General features: G+C 38.4%; 1 protein-coding gene across 4 annotated transcripts in view; it reads left to right on the top strand.

Moving 5' to 3' along the window:
- The window catches only part of SATB1 (SATB homeobox 1), a 100,525-nt gene that overhangs the window by 60,645 nt on the left and 17,682 nt on the right, over window positions 1-22,198 (top strand). For all 4 annotated transcript variants that reach the window (XM_029214162.1, XM_029214161.1, XM_029214164.1 and 1 more), the window contains one exon: window positions 7,540-7,695. In XM_029214162.1, coding sequence (XP_029069995.1) covers window positions 7,540-7,695 — 156 coding nt within the window. The remainder of the gene's footprint in view (window positions 1-7,539; window positions 7,696-22,198) is intronic.

Here is a 22,198-nt window from a genome sequence, read left to right as displayed (position 1 = left end):
TTTTCTATTTTCCAAGTTTTTGCACTTTTTAGAAAGGACAGAAGTCACCTGCCAGGTAATTTTGTGTATGCGCATCTGTATTTTTTTTAATCAAGTTTAAAAGGTAGCCTCAAAACTATTATGAGAATTGAGAAGTTAATTTTCAGTACAACTATTAGAAACAAATTTGAGAGTGGCTTAGATGTAAGATCCACAAGCAAATATATTTCTTACACATTTAATTTGTGGCCTGTGCAACTCTTAACAATGAGGTCAGCTAAAACGATGGAAAGTAAATATGGAGTACTAATTAAAAGTGCTTATGTAACATAATGTCATAATGAAATTATCTTTTTTTTTTTTGAAATTATCTCTTAATGTTAATTTCATCAATAGTAAAAAATGGTCATCCATTTCCAAGTATAGAGATAAAACTCACTCAACACTAAAAGTGAAACTGCCATAGATACTCCATAAATAAGAAATAGACATAATATACAGCCACTTGTGGAGGGTCTTAAACTGCATATTGTAACGTTCTGAAATGATTATTGTTTGGAACCATCCCAAAGGTCCATTTTCTCCATTTTATTCAATGAAAATCAATTAAGTCTTAATGTCTATAGGAGCAGACGATAAAGAAGGCATTGCTGTAATTTTAAGAAAGATATGTTTCTCTAAGCAGAAAAGAATGGCACCCAAATACATGCATACATATCCATCTGCCGACACACACACTTACTGAATTTGATCTGTTAAGCCTTCAATACAATATTTCTTACCAAAAAGAATGAGGAATTCTTTATATACATATATGACTTTTGTAAGAGTGATTAAACAAAAAATACTTGGACTTGATTGAACACTGAGTTTGTGGTGTTTAGAGTTATCATATGTACCATCATTAGTTAATTTTGCTGTTGCAGTCATCATTGGAAGGCCTCTGGGCAGAGTTATTTTACTTATCACTTAATCTTGCAATCCTAACAAAAGAAGGGCTTACTTAAGACCAGTGTGAATTTAAGCGTTGAGCTTCTTCTTTTGTTTTAATCTATCCAAATATTTGACTTAGTAGTTCCTTAATACAGCTTTTGTTTTCTAATTTTTCTAGGACTTTAATGCTTTTATTTGTTTTCCAGATATGATTCTGCTTTCCTTACTCATCGTTTTTTGTTTTTTTAGCCAAAATTACATTAATTCTTAATTGTGATATTTATTTTTGTATACTATTAAGATACTCTGGGTTGCTTTCCTATATGTATGTCTAAAGACTATACCTGCTGATAAGTTGGGATAGAAACTATAATTTATTTTGGCCTGAATTACTGATAAACTGGTTGAGCCACCCTCAGCTGTATGTGTTTGTTCTCAAGAGGGGGTTGAGACCAAGCCTTTGGCTGGGATATTTAGCCAATGATGAATGTACTTAGATACTGTAGATTCTTAGTGAAGCTCTTTCAAAGAAAAAAAGTTTCTATTAACGCAATATTATTGGCCATCTAACCACATTCTGAAGTGATTATCTGATATGTATGAATAATTTTATTTCACTGCTTCATAGAGAATCCCTTTGCATTCCTTAATTTTACCATAACAGAGCTCACAACCAGTTTGTTCACCTTTTACCCTTTGACAGTGATTCAATGAATTAAATTTTAGGGAATTTTTAATGTATTAAATGTATTATCAATGTAAAATGAGTACTTAGGATTTGGAAAAACGGGTTATAGAGCAGTTGAGTTAGTACTGTTTTGCAGCAGTTGAAATCCAGTGCTTAACCTGGAACCACAATATACCACACATAAGGTTTTCATGTGCTTATTTACAGATGACTAAAATGGAAGGGGTTTAGTAAAGGAGGAGACCACAGGTATAGAAAAGGACTGCAGGATTTTGTCTTTTTATATTTTATATTTTGCCAGAGAGGAATCTGTGTGAAATCACTGTGCATTTCATTCCCCACCCCTGCCCCCCCACAATGAAGATATTCGAAATCTGTTTTGACACTAGTCTTTGGTTTGGGTTGGACCGGAACAGGATTTCTTTCTAATGCTTGTGGAAGGCAGAGGTCCCTTGTGGCTCACTGAAGACCCAGGACACCTTTAGGCCTGAGAGACTGGATTATCTTCCAGCTTCTCTGAAGAGTTTAGGTCATATGGAAGATGATTGGATGTCCCTGGGTCCTGCCAGACCAAGGACCTAAACCATTGAGGAACTCAGGTTATAAATCATCTTCAAGAAGGGGCTTCCTTCAGGCCCTGGGTGTTATTCTTAGGAGAACCTCACCAGGGAAAACCTAGACCAGCCTCAGGAAGCTCTTGGCTGGCTCTGCCTTGGTGAGATGGCTCCTGTGCACTCCTGTCCCTCAGGCTTCAGCAGGGGTAGCCACACCAGGAGCTTTGTCTTCTGGCTGGGGCAGTAGGCTCCGGGCCAGAGCTGTTGGTTGAAAGCATATTTTCACAATGTACATGCTCTGATTCAAGAAATATGAATACCTTGCACTTGACAATGATTCACAGTTTTCTCAGCACCTTCACATGCATGAATTCATGGAATCATTATACCAACTTTTTGGTATGAGAAAAATGAGAAAAGTCAAATACTTAGTTTTCAAATCCCCTATTCAGTCGGATGCTCTTTCCCCTACCTCAAGCCACGTCCTCAGAAGACAGACATTTTAGAAAGGAGAAAATGAAACTCAGGGACTCTTTCTGTTTGTCAGAGAGGATGAGAGGTTTTCTTGTTAGGTTAGAAAAAGGAACACATGTGAAATATTCTTCTGATAGAATACATTGAATATTTGACAAATGGTCCACTTTGGAGGACTTTAGACAGTTGGGCATTTCTGAGATTGTAGAGAAAAGAGCCCTTTCCAAACTTTGGTGGTAAGAGTATCTGGGAGAAACCAATCCCTCCAAAGCTCCATGGCCTTAAAGGTTTCTTTTCTGACTATCGCTTAGCAAATTTTCCAGATGAGTTTACAAGATGAGTCTTATTAATAGTAATTAATTATTATTTTCTGGAAGTTGTCTATTGCACTAAACATATCCATTTTAAGTTGATGGTTTCTATTTAGGTGTGCACTTATTATGGGTTTATTTGTGTGTTTTAAGATGTGTGACTTTTGGAGTTAAATTAGCAATTTCTGTCTTCATAAGGACCATTTGAAAGCCTATAATTATCAAGTTATAACTTTTACATGAATTATATACTATTTTTTCTTTTTTTAACATCTCGTTATGGCATTCTTTGGTTTCTTCTGAAGATGGGACATTTTATAACAATGTTTTAGAAAATGTACAAAGTTTATGTCAATAGAAGCGATATATAATTAATTTAATCTGGTAGTTGCACACTTCTGCCCCTTTACAACACATTCTTCTGTAGTATAATGAAACATAGGTTCAGTTGTGGGCAGGAACTTCACACTTGATAAAAGTTTTATTTGTTATGAATCCCTTGACCAGCTTTATTTTAAGATCACATATGTGCTTGGAAAACACTTCTCATTAATGGTCATCTTTTAAAAGCTAGAGGACTTTTGAAAGTCTAGATCTGGAAAATAACTAATATGGTTTCTACAAAAGGAAGAAAAGTGTAAAAAGATAGAACCATGATACTCAAAACAGTGTTAATATATAAAAGTATGAAAATGTGGACTGTTTTCTATCACCAATAGGAATTCCTCAAAATAGCACGGATTTTTTAAACTAATGATAAAACCATTCCCTACTAAAAATTAGACATTCATGAGCTAGATTTAGCAAAGGGCCACCAAAAAGCAGGTGCAGCATGTCTTAAAAAATAATAAGAATTTTCCCAAATAAAGAAGTCCTATATAACATCATACCCTCAGTGTATTGCAGTGATTCCTAAGATAAGCATTGGTGTTAGACTTAAGTTCAGTTCTCAGCCTTGCCCCATGGACAAATTACTTAACCTCTTTGTTAGCTTCTCCATTTAAAAATGGGGCAGTAATGTGACATTACCTACTCAGGGCTATTATGCAGGTTAATGTATGTTAACACAAGGCCCAGCTCATAATAAACAACTGATAAATGTGAGTCTCTCTTATTATCATAATTATTATTAAAACTACATCAAACTTTAATTGCATATGGGCATGCCCTCACGCATGTGTGCAGTATGAGCTTGCAGGCAATTCCACTTGCATCAAGGAAGAGCACAGACGCCAGTCAGGACCACAGTAGAGTCCATTTTGTGTAGCCTGTATGTAGTACATATATAGTACGTATGTAGTATATATAGTTCATTTTGTAGTATGGGTTGATGAATTCAGCAGCGGTAAAGGAGCAAAAAATTCTCATGGAAAATCTGTTTTCTACTGAACAATTGTAGTGAAATAAAAAGCACACCCTAGTGCTACACCCTCTCCCCATGTGGGAGGGTAAATAGCAGAAGCTCCAATTCTTAACTACTTCCCTGGCGCCACCGTAATGATGGAGTGGTACACGCTACCTTGATAAATGCTATTCAGAAAGCAACTGCATTTATTTTACCTCCTGTGCTATTTGCAGAGAAGAGCTGAAGAGTAGTTTGTTTTGCCTGGAATGAACTACTTTATGAATTTTAATGTGTGATATAATATTAAAAGCTAAAGCAGGATTAAAGAAGATTTTTTTTGAGCTAAGCTAAAATAGTACTTAGTAGAGTGAGGTATAAAAGATTTTTGTTTCCATTTTTACCTGGGGAAAAATTTCAGCTTTCATATTTTTGAAAAGCTGTCCAAGTCAGTTCCCCTTAAGCAATACCTTGTGTTTAGAGAAAAATGTGGTTCCAGAATTCTAATAGCTTATCTCTAATAAGATGCATATCTGAGCCAACAAGATGATGAGGAAGAGCTTTTCTAAATATTTTTTAAATGAGTAATACAGTTTCTTAATATTTTTAAAAGTTGTTGCTCTCACTTGTTTTTTTTTTTTTTTTTTTTGCGGTACGCGGGCCTCTCACTGTTGTGGCCTCTCCTGTTGCGGAGCACAGGCTCCGGACGCGCAGGCTCAGCGACCATGGCTCACAGGCCCAGCTGCTCCACGGCATGTGGGATCTTCCCGGACCGGGGCACGATCCCACGTCCCCTGCATCGGCAGGCGGACTCTCAACCACTCACTGTGCCACCAGGGAAGCCCTCTCACCTCTTTTTTTTTTTTTTTTTTTTGAAAGACCTTTTACAAAGAACTTTTAAAAAGTACTTTAAAACAAAAAAAGTACTTTTCAACTTTTGATTGTGTTGGCTACTAGGAGATTTTTCTTTTTTATGATTTAAAATGTTTGCTTTTTGGTTCAAGTTGTAATTGCTTTATTAAAAAAAGAAAAATTAAACCAAAGAAATTTTTAGAAACAAAATCACAGGGTTGAAACAAATGATTGTAACCCACCTCGAAGATAAATTCTTAAACATCATTTTTACAAAAGAATGAAAATGATTTTCAAAACACACTGAAACACCAAGTTTCCGAGGCCTGCCCTCTTAACTGTTGCTAAGCAGATGATACCAAGGAACTGTTTCTTCCAATGCCCTGAACTTCATGCCTCCATTTCCATAACATTCAATGTTCAAAGCGATTGAAATGGCTTTTCTTTTCTCTTTCATTTAAGCAGTGAAAAAAATAGGTATTAAAAGGGACCCCATGTGGTGATCAAATCTATCCTTCTGCCTCAAAGCAAGACCACCCCAGAGCAAAGTTGCAAATCTCAGCAAAGCAACTTTGTAGGCAATTTATGGTAATGCATTAACTCTTCTGGCTCCTAAAGTGGTGTTTAGCAGATTACTGCTTCAAAGCCCTGTGTCTGTGCCTACTGGCCCCCAGTCCTTAAGATGCCTCCGTGAGTTAGTGCCCTTGCTTACTGGAGTGCAGAGCTGGCAGGGGAAGGCTGAAATCCAGCCTCTGCTCTTGCTGTTTCTGTCTGCGGATTATGCTTTAGGAGAGGCCAGTGAGGCCAGCCAGTGGGTCCCTTGTCCTGCCTCACCTTTTGTGTCCTCACTGGGAGCCTGTGGTCCAACCATTTCCCAGCATTATCCTTTCCGTGCTCCCAAGGGTAGTGTCCAGGTGGGAGAGTCTAGCTGCATCCTCCAGAGGTGAGTTATTTTGCTCACCAGGTAGAAGTTACGAGTCAGAAAGCACGTTGTTAAGGAGACTCAGCTTTACTCTCTAAGTGCAGGGAATTAAATGGCTTAGGATAACCTCTGCCCCTCTTTTGATACCACATATTTGGGGGCAGGGTGAAATAAACATTAGAAGACTTACTGTATGACTAGGAAGGTGTGTCATTTAGTGCCCCAAAATCATTTGTTTATCTTAAAATGAGCTTCATTTTCTGTTGTTCCTAGTGAATGAGAGAAATGGTCCAAGATGGTAAGTTTCTAGAGAAGGAAAGCCTGGATTCTGTAAAGGACCCTAAGAAACGTGGTCCTTGATGAATCACTTTGCCAGGAGAAATGTGGTCCTGCATCTGGACAACTTTTCATTTATGTTTTCATCGGTTTCCCAGTAAAAAGCAGCTACATGGTTCATATGTGAATTTCCCAGGCTGGTTGGTTCCTATAAATGCTCAATAAAGATCAGATTTTTATTTTAAAGATTTAAAGTTTTAAAGATTGTTTTTAAGTTTTGAAGATTAATCATGGTATCAATAAATTCTGAGGTTGATTTTCCCCCTAAATTTTGTGGCATTTTTCTGCAGCTATCTGCTTATCATTATTACCAAAGGCATTTATATTAATTTCTCACTCAAGATTATACATTTTGAATATATTTGTAAGTCACTGTTTATATATTTTGTGTAACTTGCAGTCATGTTCTATTAAATATTGTGAAACTTTTTCTTATTGTCTGGTTCCACCAGTCAAAAGGAAAGAGTTATATACAGCGGTGCCAGGAAATGATGAAATAATTATACAGAACAGCTTGGACATGCATGTGTAAAATGCAACCAGCCTTTATGATAATTAAGCAAGGCACTCTACCTGTTTCATGGATGGATAGAAGATTTAAATGTGCAGCTCTGCAAATGGCTTTGTTATGGAAGACTTTTTAAATGAAACATAAGAGGCAAAGGCATTTAAAAAAAAAAGAGTCTAAAATTTAAAAGGCCGTAGTATGTAATAGCTATTAGTGATGCAATTGTCTCTTAGGCATCGGGTACCCAGCGAAGATAGAAGATACAGCACTGTGCATTATGATTTTAATTGTGAATTTCCTTTGTTAGAATTGCCGTGGAAGGTAATTGGGAAACAATTAGTTTAGGGTTTTCAAGTCTTTGAAACTATTCCATTTTCCAGAAAACTTACTTTATGGCATTATAATTCCTGGTTGTCAGCTGGTAGTTGCTGTCGTATTACAGCTGCAGTCACCTGTGACACTATGACTTCCTTAACTTAAGCAGTCTGATATCCAGCTAAGAACTCATGTTGAATGACCGCATTGTTGATCACCTTGATCGTAAAAGGAGCAACAGTATCCAGTTTGGATGCCGAGCCTGAGAAGCTTCAAAACAGCTTGGCCAGTGGAAAATGACAGGCATGTTCAAAATGTTTTGTAGGTGAAAACAGCTACCATTGCCACTGAGAGGAATGGGAAACCAGAGAACAATACCATGAACATTAATGCTTCCATTTACGACGAGATTCAGCAGGAAATGAAGCGCGCTAAAGTTTCCCAAGCTCTGTTTGCAAAGGTGGCAGCAACCAAAAGCCAGGTAAGAGCCTCTGTTAGGCATGGAGAATAGTTTATCTGCGATGCCTGTGAAAGTTCCTTCGAAGGGGTGTCTATTTGCAAGTTGAACTTGCATCCCTGAGAGGTCACGGTTTCCAGGATTATTGACAGAGCTCATGATGAAACAGAGTGTTCAGATTCAGGGAACAGAGACACTTGGTTGTGTTTCCTCCAACATCTACTGTCCAGACCACAGATTTCTCAGGAAATCCCTGAGTCAGTTAATAGTTGTTTCCAGAAGAGTAATGTATAGGAGGTTTCTCCATCTGGTCTATTGTAATGGAACAAATAACTTGAATTATTATTATTTCATTAGTACTTAGGTGACCTTGATTTCTATCCTAAAATACTACGAGCACTGTAGTTTTTTTCTGTTCCAACTCAGGCATCTACAACTGTTAGGTGTGCTTATTAAAACCAAGTGACACACACACACACACGCACACACACACACACACAGCTTTGTAAAATAATGATTTTAGTTTTATATATATATATGTATATATGACACACAAATTTAATTACAATTAGAAAAATTGTCTATATCTTTTGAATTATAAATGAATCGAATTGAATGGGAAAAGTGACAGATCCCTACAAGACATAACGAAGGATAGATAATGCAGTCTTTTTGTCATATATTGATAATTTATGTTCATCAAAAGTAGAGTCATCTACATGAACAAGCTCACAGTTATCTACAAACCCTTGTTCAAGGCCAGGAATACTTTTTAAAGGACCAGAAGAATACCGGTCTTGTCCAGTATAAGTCTTGTCCCCTTTGCAGAAAGATTTGATAACACTATCAAAGTGAGATTGAGAGGCAATCAAGGAAATTTTAGAGAAATATATTTCATTATCGTTAATGAACTCTCCTTTGTAAAACAGCCTGGCTGCTGTCAGCCTCTGATAAAATTATACAGTCCTGAGACTATTTACAATATGATGTATTTACAATACAGTACTTTCATTATTAGGTTTTTCTGAAATTTCACTCTAGCAACATTAATAGTGGTCCTTGATGGGAGTTTTGCTTGAGAAAAGGTTGTTCTTGTTTAAGTTGTAGGCTGGCTGGAAATACGTAAGGGATATCTTGGAAATGTTATATAAAGATGATTAAACTCAAGCTGTGGACTGTAAAAATTATAGCTTTATAGGCCACATGCCTGCGTACCCTTCAATCACTGTCAAAGTGATAATTTCTACAATAATATGTTTCTTTTATTGTGAGATTCTAAACATCAAGTGCTGTTTAAACATTAAACTGAATTGTTTATGTTAGTGCCATACTCGGCGTGTCATACATCAGGCCACCGTAATCTCTCATGGAATGTAAAATTCTGTCATGAATCATGGCTTGTATATCGGAAATTACTGTAATTTTGATTGGAAATTACAGGGCTCTTGAAATGTTTCTAATTATGATAGAATGTCAGAGCCGCTTCAAACCTGTGTGCTTCTTCAGATGTCTTCATTTACATGCCAAGACTAGGCATTAAGGAGAAATGTCCTGTTTGTACATCGCCCCTCACCCACCCACCCTGCACCACCTTCTTTTGGCTATTTAGTCTAATTAGGATGAGGATCTCATATTTCAACATAGTTTATCCTGCTTTTCTTTCTGATTCTGCATCTCTTCTGACCTTTCCAATTAAATTATCAAGAATAACAGACTGTCTTCTTACAAGGCCAAACACTTTCCCCCAATCTCCAGAATAGATAAACAGAGAAACTAAACATGCATTATTGTGATAAGGGGCAGCCTTAAAACCAACAAACAAAAATAGAGTATTAAAACTTTTGGGTAAGTTGGCATCTGTCATATAATCACCACCACCCTCCCTTTCCTTTCTGACGAGAGCATAGCTCCTTCTGGCTAGCAGCGTTTTTGCTACCTTCATTCTTTCTTTCTTTTAAATGATATCCCCAATTCTTCCCTCCTGGGCTGAGTACTGATTTTGGAGCTATTCAGACAGTGGTAGCAATGGGTTGGTAATGTCATGTGAGTGATGTTCTAGGGGTTTTTTTTAACATCTTTGCTCTTTGGACTCCTGTCCTACGAAGCTCCCCATGAGTCAGTTTCAAAGATGTCAGTTGCCAACTTCTGTGTATCTGCCATGATGGTGTGTTCCCCAGAACCCCCAAAGCTGCTAGCTCATCTCCTCATTACTGGTTGAAAGAGATTCCAAGGGGCCAATTGTAGACTACTGGGGTCCAGCAGACCGTTAACTTTCATTCCCTCACATAGTTATTCCTAACTACTAATTTACTGGAACTTCGTTAAAAAGCGTTTCTGTAGCTTTCTCTTAGCTGTTCAGTTTAGATGTTAGCACTGCACTCTTTATGAAAATCTAAAAGTTGATGATTACTGAAAAATAAGTCCAAAAACTGTATATATCCCTAAGAGAAGAGATCTAACTTAACAAGGGCAGGTAGTCCATTGACTTAAGTTCTGTTCACCTGCCATGATTTTTTGTGAAGGAAATAGAAAAACTAGAAAACCAAAACCAAAAAAAAAAAAAAATTTTCAAATCCGACGTACCTTTCTCGTGGTCAGAATTCTTAACTTGCGCAAGAGTTGTTTATGCCTTGGAGATAGGTGCCAAGGCTTGTCAGCATGGGCAGAGGTCCTCCCAAATGAAACATGTGTACAGTGTTCTGGAGCCATTTTGTCTCAACTGGTCCAGCCCCATCTGCTTCTGTATCTCGCCCTGATCCTCTATGTTGGCCTAACATTCACTACCTTTTTTGTGCTAGACCCCGTCCTGCATTATATATTATCTGCATTTAGTTCTCAGTAACCCTGTGGGCTGTAACATTGATTTCCTCATTTTACACGAGGGTTACTTGACTAAAAAGTAGGAGAGCCAACCCCAAATTCTGCATCTCAGCATCACTATTTTAGTGCCTCCTCAGGGTTCCAGGCAGCATCAGGACCAAAGGAAAGAGGAATTAAGGATGCTGGACTAATTGATAGTGGAATGGGAGGGACTTTCCTTTCTTCACTGACATATTCATGGAATATGGGTTCTTGCCAACATAGGGCCCTTAGAAGCCAAGCTTTTTCACGTCTGTTTGGGGTTGGGGTGTAGGGAAGGGTACATGGTGGAGGACTCAAAGGACGCTACGGTCCAGGCTGAGTCACTGCTGTTCTGGTATTGGGAAATGACCTTTTTGAACCCAAGATTTCTTTTAACATGGGAGGAGCTCCCATGCTGTCATGCATGCAGAAGAGCTTTTAGATTTACAGCACTGTAACACAAATAGATAATGTCTTACAATGTGCTAAGCAAAAGACTCGGACCTGCACACAGAGTGACTTATTTATTATCTATTTTTGTATCTCAGATACTTTTTATTTTACAAAGTAAAGCTTTAGGTAAATCCCCTGAATGGCATAGAGCAGAATTATTTTGAAAAGATAGTACAGCCCCAGAATGTGGTGGAACCAGACATGTGTAGCTGTGGTCTGCAATGACTAATGCACAAAGTATTTTCAGGAAAAGAAACCAACTTTTCAGATCCCACCATTTCACATGTATTATACTTTCTCTTCGATGAGTAATAGAAATGAGATTGTTTTTAACGTTAATAGAAATGTCTGGGTGAAGTATGCAACTGCAAACTGAAGGTAGGCTACTTTTTGTGCTTGGGTAGGAAAGCAGGCTAATGCAGACTTTAAAAAGACGATATGCTTTGAGCATAATGTGAATCGCTACAAATGAATACACTGTATACTGTGGGTATTCAAACAAGCAGCCTTTTTTCCAAGTGAATCATATTAGAATTTTATCAAACATTTAGTCTGATAGCATTCAAATAATTATGAGAGCAGAATTTGCTAATTTTACTGTTTAAAAAAAAATAGTTGATTTGGGTAATAGCCATTACGGTATCAAGGTTCAGTTACTGTTCAGTGGTTATAGTGTTTTCATATGGGAGACAGAAATGGAATTTTTTCCTTAATGGTGGCAGATGTTGGAATCTAATTTTATTCCACAGCAAACCTCCTGAGAGCTCTGAGACTTAAGGTGTATGTCCAGCAAGGGGACATTAGCAGTGCCGTAGGCCTTGCCTTGTACATCGAATTGTTACATTGATTTTCATGTTTGCAGAGGTGGAGCTTGCAGATACAGTAATGCAGTCAGAATAAAGGGCTTTTCCAGAGCGGCTGCATCCCTACTTGCGTTTAGAAAATGATTTCTCTCTAGTGCGTTATTGAACAGGGTATTTCTTTTAGGTAAAGCAGCTAGATGATGGAAATTCTATTTGACTGAACATGCTTTTCAATAGAATCTTTTGCAGTCTCTACCTACCAGTCCTGTAGTTACTGGACTCTTTGGCTGCAACAACTTCGACTGCCTGATAGGTGTGGTTTTTTGCACTAAAAAAAGCATTTCTGCCTCTGTGAAGATGGCACGACCAGTAGAAGAGACCAAATAATTCGAAGCCTTTTGCTTTCTTCCATCTACTTTTCAGACACTTTTGTCATTGAGATTCAAGACCTCTAGGATGGGAGAGAGAGGGGAGAGTGAAGAAGAAAGAAGAAAGCTTTAGTGCTCTTTGGGCTTGTAGGTAAAAAAAAGAAAAAAGCATCTTCAGATTTGGTAATTCTTAGATGGTGATGGGAATGCCTTAAATACGAGTAAGACATGATATGTCACAAATCATTAGAGGTAGAAATAGGGCTAAGAATGTCATTTTCATTGCTGGTTATAGGAATCTACAGTGATAAAATCCAGGAAAAAAAATCACGGCACCATGACTGCATTCTGTATTCTAGCATGTCAGCGAAGCCATCTTTTATTTTGTTAGCATCAAATTACACTTCACGGAAACTACGCTTTGAAGCCCTGTGCTGATTCAGTTTTTTGGAATGTTCACATAACAGACTTCACTGCAACACGGTTTCACCTGTGTAGCCCCCTGTTTCAGATCCACAGGAGGCCCCTGCAGATTTGTGAGTCACGGTTCCGGTTATTTCTGGTGTCACATGCTTTTCTAGCAGCCTGTGGGAAGATCTTTACATCGTGTCCTCAGAGCCCCTTCTCTTGGGCTAATAGAGTTGCCTTCAGCCAGCATCTAGGGCGAGAACTGCCTCTTCATACATTTTCCATCTAGTGCCTTATTTTATTTTACTTTATCCATTTATTTATTTATTTACTTATTACTGGGTGGGAGCAGATCCTGGGGAGATACAGGTTAGGTTTCCCTGGATCAGCTTCCGGAAAGAAGGAAGAGGCCAAAGGAATGCTTGAAGGGAGAAGAGAAGTAAGGCAGCCCAGCGTATAGCATCTCAGGACTGCCTGTATTCAGGTTTACCTACATTTGGGGAGGGCCCGGTGCTGCCTTCTTGATAAAGACGTGGAGACCCGTCCATCTCCTATTTAAGGTGTTCTGTGGGAGCTATCTCTAAAAATCCCTTCTGTCTAAATATTGGGAATCCATGTTGGATTTAGTTTTCTGCAGTGTAGACCTATCTTTATGTCTCTAGTGGTTGCTCAACAGGACTTTTGAAATTAATGGCTTTAAATACATAAACATTGACATAATCTAGCGGTTTAAAGGTACATGATTGTGTTATATGATGTTTTAAGAACTAAATTTGTGAATCTGAGCCCTTTCCACATTTCTATGTTATAAAAACAAGCATATATTTTAATTAATCTAGGGTTTGATCAAGGAGGTTCAGAATTATTAAATAGAACACGTACTTGCCGATCATATTTTTGGCTAAAAAAAATCACGTAATGGGGTGTTTTTCCCCCAGGCACTTGATATTGTCTATTGCAGCAAGTCGAACCGAAACTTCTTGGTTATCTTACTGCCACCTTCAAATTATTTAAAAATTTGTTTTCCTCTAAAATTTAAAATTCGGTAACTAGAGTGATATAAATGCATCTTCCTCATTCTCCCATTTAATAAGTTCACTGTAACAAGTATAGTCATAACTCATTAAGCCCAGTTTCTCCATCTTTCAAAAAATGTCATAGGAAAATATTAGTCAAGATTTGAAAAGAAGCAGTTTGTGAATATTGAGCCAACTCTCTAAAGAGGATTATCATGTGAGGAAGTTCCGGGAAGGTGACCACAGGAGTGGTCCACTTTGAAGCAGACCAGTGTAATGCATTCTAAAGCATGGGTATAGCAAGTACATATTCGTAGAATCTGCTTTAATCTAAGGCCACCTTTTGTCCTAAAATGTAGTATAAGTTGAAAAGTGTGGACTCATAATATCCTATGAAAGTTCCTCTTTTTGGAAGCCCTTCTATAATCATCTTTGACAATTGAAGAGTTACAGTTCTTCAGGACAGGATCCGGTATCTACAAAATGGGAGTAGGGAAGAGACCAAATCCATGGGGTTTTTTTTTTTTTTACATCTTTATTGGAGTATAATTGGTTTACAATGGTGTGTTAGTTTCTGCTTTATAACAAAGTGGATCAGTTATACATATACATATGTTCCCATATCTCTTCCCTCTTGCGTCTCCCTCCCTCCCACCCTCCCTATCCCACCCCTCTAGGTGGTCATAAAGCACCAAGCTGATCTCCCTGTGCTATGCGGCTGCTTCCCACTAGCTATCTACCTTGCCTTTGTTAGTGTATATATGTCCATGCCACTCTTTCGCTTTGTCCCAGCTTACCCTTCCCCCTCCCCATATCCTCAAGTCCATTCTCTAGTAGGTCTGTGTCTTTATTCCTGTCTTACTCCTAGGTTCTTCATAACATTTTTTTTCCTTAAATTCCATATATATGTGTTAGCATACGGTATTTGTCTTTCTCTTTCTGGTTTTAACTCTTAAGTAGGAATGAATTTCAAAACGGAATGTCATTCAGTTAAACTTCACACATAATTATAACACTGATTTCGTTCTTTCACAAACTACCAAGTGAAAAGACAAAGTGTTTCTCAGAAGTCTCAACAGTTGTCTTTTATGGTTTGGGTAGTAAAGGTAGGTTTTATTTTAGCTTTATCTTCTTTTTCCCTCATATGAGAAATGAAAATAAAAGCCCCATGAAATGAATGAGCTCTAAAAATGCATTTATGCAAAATGACAGTAGAAAAATAGCTCTGGAAGAAACTGCACTGTTAAACTTTCACATCAGTGAAAGGTACTAAAAGAGGGATGGAAGAACTTATGTTGGTAATAGGAATCTGATGTAGAATTTTTTGGCCTCGCAAGACCTGCACCTTAAAAAGTAACCTTTGAGATTGTTCATTTTTATAACTATAGTTGTTATGCTTTTGCACATGCAGTTCTTTTGTGTGACAAAATGACACAACTAAATCATAGACCACCCATTTATATATATAAAATATACGTATTAAAAATGTTTTATATATAAACATATTTATAAATATATATATTCATATTTATATAAATATAAATACATAAAACAAACATAAATAATTAAATAAATATATTTATATATCATATAAATATAAGATATATATGTATATTATATATATATAATATATATGTATTTTAGAGATTAATAGAAATATAGCCACTTTATAATTTGTCATTAAATACCTTGAAAAAATATAAGCTCCAGTCTGCTGATGGCGTCGCCATACAATTGCTAAATTGATGAAGGTGTCCTTTTTCTAAGACCTAACCTACTTCTGTTGTCCGGTCGTAGAGAATCTGTTCTCCTCTGATTTCTTGCTTCAACCATTGCAGTGGCCTTTTGTGTAATTTTTTTTTTTTTTTTTTAAACAATCCCCTTTTCAACCCGTATGCCTCAGGAATTGGGTTGAAACACACTGTTTCATAAACCGCCAGCCTCCTCGGCTGCCTCGGTGCCTCTGATTCTGTAAATCAGATCATAGGCAGCATGCTGTCGTGTAATAAGGTGTCTGATCCTTATTACCAGTTTGTTGATGCACAGGCTCCTTCAAATTGACCATTGCAACACATGGTTTCCCCTGAAACTAGCTGTGATAATTAGCGTGGTTCTAATGAGACAGAATGTCACTGATCTTGTGCTGAACTGTCGAGTCTTGATGCTACGGATGGGAACTGTCAGAGCCTGCCATCTGTGACAGCGCTTGGCGTATTCCGGTGGCAAGGTAGAGCATGCTCAATAGACTAGTTTCAAACAAATGGCCCTTTTCTTGACGAGGGCTCTGTGTTCTGTTCAAGTCAAGAATGTTTGCCCCAACTTCAGCCTACGCCAAAACCCATTTTGAGATCCAAAAGGGAAGAAATATTTAAACCTCTGTTATATGTTACAAAAGAGAGGACTCTTTTGTTTAGCAGGTGAATTTTAAGTGGTGTTCCTTCCCTTGGGCTTTTTTTTTTTGGCCTCTCCCAGTGGCCCCATATAGTCAGTAAGGTAGTCCTGGAAGAGCCTTTCCCCCAATTTTCAAATTGCCTTGTTTAAAAGAGATTTGTTAGGGAGTTGGGCTGGCTCGTCATGACGGAGCAGTCAGATTTAGCAGAGAGAGGGGAAACGAAAGGAATAGTTGAGAGTGTGTCTAGGAATACACAAGTTGAATAGCAGAATGAAGATGGACAGGAAGTTAGATCTGTAGGCTCCAGAGAGAATTGGAGTTTGTTTTTTTTTTTTTGTTTTTTTTTTTTTGCTAGAGTACAAGTCCAGCGCTGCTTATCATTCCAAAATATGCTTTGTTGCTTTTTATTTCCTCTTCTCTGGCAGACCACACAGGGCTTGTTCTGAAGAACATTTTCACTAATCTGATCAGGCAGCCAAATACGCCGGGAAAACTGCTTTAATGATCCCGCTAATTACCTCAAGTCAATATGAACTGTATTATTAGACTGAGGGAAAATATTCCATTAGGTCTCCCCCTTGGGAGTTCCTCCGCTTTGTGATGTCACCGAAGCCTTCACCCTCTCGCTTGTAATTAATTTTATTTACACACGCAGGCACGCACAAGGTCACACCTGCACAACCGGCGCTGGCCAGGGAGCTTGTGGCACTCGGGCTTAATCAGATCTGTCATAATTACCATTCTGCATGTTTCTGACACACGCTGTGAAATATTTCAATTTAACTGCCGCTACCAGCACAACCAGATGTAGTGCGAGTGTGGCTGCATTGGAAATATTATTCCTCAGGATAAACTCTCTCCTCCTCCTCTTTTCCTTCCTCCCCCCCCCCACCCCCAATTTACAGCTAATGTAGCACAGAAGCTGATGGGTCCTGTAAATCTTGAATGCAGCGCTAGATTGATAACAGGCGATTAGACAGTTTAACCACAAACAGCTTGTTCATTTTTCACAAATGAAAACCACATGTGGTGTAACTAAAATTTCAGGCCCTTTTTTTTTTTTTTCAGAGTTGGGGTCTGTATGTGTGTGTGTTGGAGATGTGCTTAAATAAAAATAAAATGCAATGGAATGAAGTGTCTAGAAAAATGGAGAAGTTGCCTAGTTTTTTTCCAGGTGATTTTATCAAAACCATCATCAAATTCCATGTTTTCACTTTTGCCAGAACTCGAATGGGAAAAAGATGGTACTCTCCGTTTCCTTTTTTTGGTACAATTTTTCTTTTCTCTCTCTCTTTTTTTTTTTTTTTTTTTTTGTATGGGAGGGATAATATCCTTGGAGTCTCTGCCTTTTTTATTTTGTCAGTGTTAAGCCTTTTATTTGAACATAAATTTTGAAAGAATTTCTACAGTGGGCATATGCAGTTTTTTAATGGACGGTTTCCCTTATTTTTGTTAATGAAAAGTTGTTAGTTTAGGCGTGCTGGTCATATCCCAGACAATCCCAAAACAAAAGTGGACCCAATCAAAAAATTTATTTCCTAGAGAGTTGTGTTAATTTGCAGAATCAGTTTGAAAGGTAGAGTTGAAAACCAGTGAATTCTGTTGCTGCAGAAATAGTGGAGATGACCTGGCAGAAAGTGCAGGTGCAGGGTAACCATATAAGGCCAAAGTTATCACCAGTCTGAAGAATTCAGCCATAAGAAAATTAAAGTATTGGAGCCATAAGAAGGCAAATAAGCTGGTGGAAAACTAAAATTAAGAGAGGAGAAAGGAACAGGATCATTGGTGATTTAGAATCATACCTCGAAAGAAAGCTTGCAACCATCCACTTTAGAGAACATTTAAAACATAGATCAAGATAATTAAGTGTCTTTTAATGCCAAATAAAATACACTGTCTCTTTTTATCTTTATTTTTGTTTTACTAAAGTTATGAGCCTCGTTTGGAAGCTTCCTAAAGTTCTATGGTGATTCCTATTACTGATAAGAGGTACCATTCCCCATAGAATAGCAGATTTTTCCCCTTTAATTCCTTTCCTTAACCATTTTTCCCTCTTTCTTATTTCCTCACATTAAAAAAAAACCTCCCAATTTTTCCCTGTTTGCTTAGTGTTTGCTCCATAATATCTTCCAACTTTGAAATTTAGCATTTTTATGCCTATTCATATTTTCTTCTGGCCTAATATCACTTTAACGGAAAAGAAGGTATTTTCTTTTTAGTTAGAATCCTCTTTCATCTCAGCTGCTAAGCAGTTTACATGGTTAATACCAAATTATTAGGTCAGTTTCTTTGAACAGTCTTAATCTACCTTTATAATCATTTTGCAAGATACAGTTATTGTGGAAGATTTGATTCAAGCCTCACATTACCTGTCACATCACTGTTGCATACAGATATAACCTCAGAATCCTTCTTAGCACAGAAGTGAAAGCACCCATTACTAATCAGTGAGATCCATGCACAATGGCTTGCTGTCACTTTTTATTTAGGATTCCCAAGAAGAGGTTTGATACATATAGTTGTATGGGGATGAGTCCAAGAAATAAGAGAAGTAGAGGTTAAAAAAAAGTACAGCTTATGACTTCATTGCTCCTGCCCTTGCTTTAATGACCCTGAAGATTTTGCATAGCTACTTCAAGATAGGTTAGTCAGCATGCAAATTGAATCACATTTTGCAGTCATTGGTAACACTCGCCACTTAAAGGAAACTTGCCTTGTTTTTTTTGCAAGTGAAAGATTTCATTTATAACCTGAAAAATCACCCCTAGCTTTCCACATTTGCAAACTTTAGTTTTCATGTGTTAGGATTATCTTTGTGTCTAAGCACACCTGTAGATACAAAAGGAAAGATGAAAGAGAACCAAAAAAAAAAAAAAAGAATTGCTGTTTAGGGATGCTGGGGTATGTGTGAAGTTTGAGAATATTCAATATTTTGAGTATGAGGGAAGAGCATGTCTTTCCATTAAATTTAATGAGACTACAAGAATCTCATTATTCAAGGAAAATATTATAATTTTCTTTATGGACCCTGCTGGGTCCCCGTCTAACGAAAGGACAGTTTTCATGTATCTGTTAGCAAGTGCCGGTGAAGATTCGGTTGAAAAGGAATTTATAAACTTGATCCTGCCTTTCAGCTCAGTCCACCTTTTTCAGCCACTCTGCAGTCGCTCTTCTCCACTGCCCTCAGATCCTTAGGAAAATGTACAGGAAGGAGAATTAGTTTCTTTGAATACTTTCTGCTCTTTTCTTTTGGACCCACTGTCTGCGTTTTTCATCAGCATTGTCGAAGTCATCAATATCGTCTGTTAGTGTAGCTCACATTTTTATTCCAAGCTGAAAGGAAGGGGAGGGCATGGTTCCTGATTATCTACATGAGAAATAGGATTGTCCATAAAGTCACACGTGGTTTATATAACAACTTGTACATAAACTGCATCTTTCAGAGAAAGCATTGAGGATTGGCAAAGAGTGGGGGGTGGGGGTCCCAGTTTCCTGTCTACCATGTTGTGGATTTCCCTGGGCAAGTTGCTTGACCTTTCAGGCTTCTAACTTTCCCTTCAGGAAGGTGACATAGATTGGGTCGGACTCTGTAATGTCCCAGGCAGTTCCAGGTTCTGTCAGTTTGTTGCTGAAACAGGTGCAGAAGTGTGAAAAAGGATGCTATTTTGACTGAAGGTCCTGCTGACAGGTGTGTTAGTCTGGGAATGAGTCACAAAGGAGGCAAGGTTTTGAATAATGGAAGGGCTTAGTTTGTGGGGACAAAGTGCTATCTTGAGGTCTGTAGCCCAAAAGGGTTATTTATGAGTGGCATATAGTGAGGAGAACTGATTGTTTGCAATCCAGGGTATGAACTCCATGTTATACAGTGCGAGATGAGCTCAAGATTGATAATGATCTCATCTGCGACTTGTTGCTAGAAAACTGGAAGATCCCCCTCTCTCCTCAGGGACCTAGCAAAGTCAGGACACTATAGAGAGGAGGTGAGCTTCATTCAGTTGGGTGTGGGCTTGGCTTACTATGTGGTGAGGTAGTGGTTGCCAACACCATATGACTTACAGATTGCTAAAGAGTTTCCCCCTTTAACATGACTTTTTTGGGTTTTTAACTGATGCCTAAAAGTCCACCTTTAACTTCTCATTTTGGGGGATTAATGCAAGTTCTTCAGGGGCAGGATAGCACATCAAAGAGGAAAAAATAGACTCAGTCCGTGAGAAAGCACAGGTTTGGAAGAGGTTCGTGAAATGGAGAGTAAACCAGGAGGAGGAAGCAGGGAATGGCTGCTGATGTGAAGGAACATCTTGAAGCCCATATTTGCAGTTTGTAACTTGGTACCTGTAGCAAGCGTTTAATAGCTGCTGAGGAGTGCCCATCCCCAAGTGTGTCCTTTAAATGTTTACCCATTTTACTCCTGGTACCAACACTAGGCTGCTTGTCAGGGTGTTACTTGGCTGGTTCGTTCATTGATGGAGTATTTGGTGGTTTAAATGCAGTGCAGATTAGGTAAAAATAAATTACTTTCAGTACGGTCAAGGAAGTGAAGGCTATAAATAAAATATACATTCACAAACAGACAAATGCTATTAGGAAATCCAGCTCAGTCCATGCCAAGCTGTTACTGTCTAAATTGCCCTCTTTCTTCCGGGCTTGCAATTAATTTTTGCTTGTGTGTTTGGAGATTGGGGGAAGGGTAATAGCCTAATGGGTAATGATTTTATTTTAGTATTTTGATTAAAGAGACTAAATAACTTGGACCCTGGGTAGCCATGAGGACTAAAGCCTTATCCATCAAGCTTAATTTCTAGGCAGAAAATTGTGTTTATATTTTTGGATAAACTTAGCATCGCGTTATATATAATATAAAGTGATGAGATGGCTATGTGCTCATTTTCTACCTATCCCCACTTCCTTTACCCTCTTTCCTACTCACTTTCTTTTCTTTCTTTAATCCTTTGACTAGCTCCCTTCTGCCCTGTTTTCAAATCTTAAAGGCGTGTCCTTTGTGACCGTTTGCTCTTTGAAGAGGTGATGAGAGGAAAGACCAACCATTGTTTGATTTGTAAGCCTTCCCCCCTCTACCTCCACCCCCCAACAGCAAGCACCTGCCTTAATTCCATTCCTTTCCCCGCCTCCATCCTGTATCTGCCCTGCTACTTTATCCTCTTCTATTTGGGAAACCCAGGTGTCTTTGGAAAATTGATAGTGTTCCTCTCCTGGCACATCCAGACATTTCTCAAAGGATATTCTACTAATCTTGCATACCTTTATAGTTCTTGGGGTGGTAGGACGTTAGTTAACTAAGTCAGGGTATGGATGCTTTCTTTATTCAGAGGTGGTAAACCCATTTACTGAGTTTGTAACAGGACCAGGGAAAAACAGTGAGGTATATGTATGTGCTAGTGCAATTGTCAATCAAGAAATTTCAAGCTGTAAAACTACTGTTTTATGAACAAAAGCTCATCCAGAACTGAAATACATAAATGGGATAAGTCTTCCCCCGTTCTGATTGACTTGAGAATTGGTTGGGAGCGGAGTGCTCTCATCAACACCCCACCCTACGTACACACACAACCAGGGCACTGCCGAAACACCCCTGGTGGAAAGCTGGGCCTCCTCAGGACGCAGTCTGGGAACCATTAACTAGTGATTAACTCTTTCCCTCCAACCCATCCCTAAGAGGCATGGTCCTTTAGTGGCAAAAAACAAACAAACAAACAAACATGATAAGCAGATCTGTTCCAAGAACTTATAAATACCAAAGTTTTGTAATCTACTAGGAGCTTATATAAGATAGTTCTGGAATAATATTTGAAATATATACGTGTATGTATCTATGTATGTATACAGACACATATATATTGGAGGGGGCACCCTCTTCAGGAGTTCTTAACCTCTGTCCCATCTTCCCCCAGGGGGTCCATGCATGAACTTGAATAGAATAAAAAAACTTTATTTTCACTAATGTCTTTACTGAAATTTGACATTTTATTTAATTATCAACATAGGCAACAAGTCACAGTAGTATTAGCAATACCTGTGAATTTGTCACCAATAAAAATCACAAATATTGGGCTTCCCTGGTGGCGCAGTGGTTGGGGGTCCGCCTGCCGATGCAGGGGACACGGGTTCGTGCCCCGGTCCAGGAGGATCCCGCGTGGTGCGGAGCGGCTGGGCCCGTGGGCCGTGGCCGCTGAGCCTGCGTGTCCGGAGCCTGTGCTCCGCAACGGGAGAGGCCACAGCAGTGAGAGG

Source organism: Monodon monoceros, unplaced genomic scaffold (assembly GCF_005190385.1).
Source record: "Monodon monoceros isolate NGI ecotype Baffin Bay Population unplaced genomic scaffold, NGI_Narwhal_1 Super_Scaffold_11, whole genome shotgun sequence".
Lineage (NCBI taxonomy): Eukaryota > Metazoa > Chordata > Mammalia > Artiodactyla > Monodontidae > Monodon > Monodon monoceros.
The sequence above is the reverse complement of the archived record's forward strand: the minus strand, read 5'-3'. Positions and strand labels throughout refer to the sequence as shown.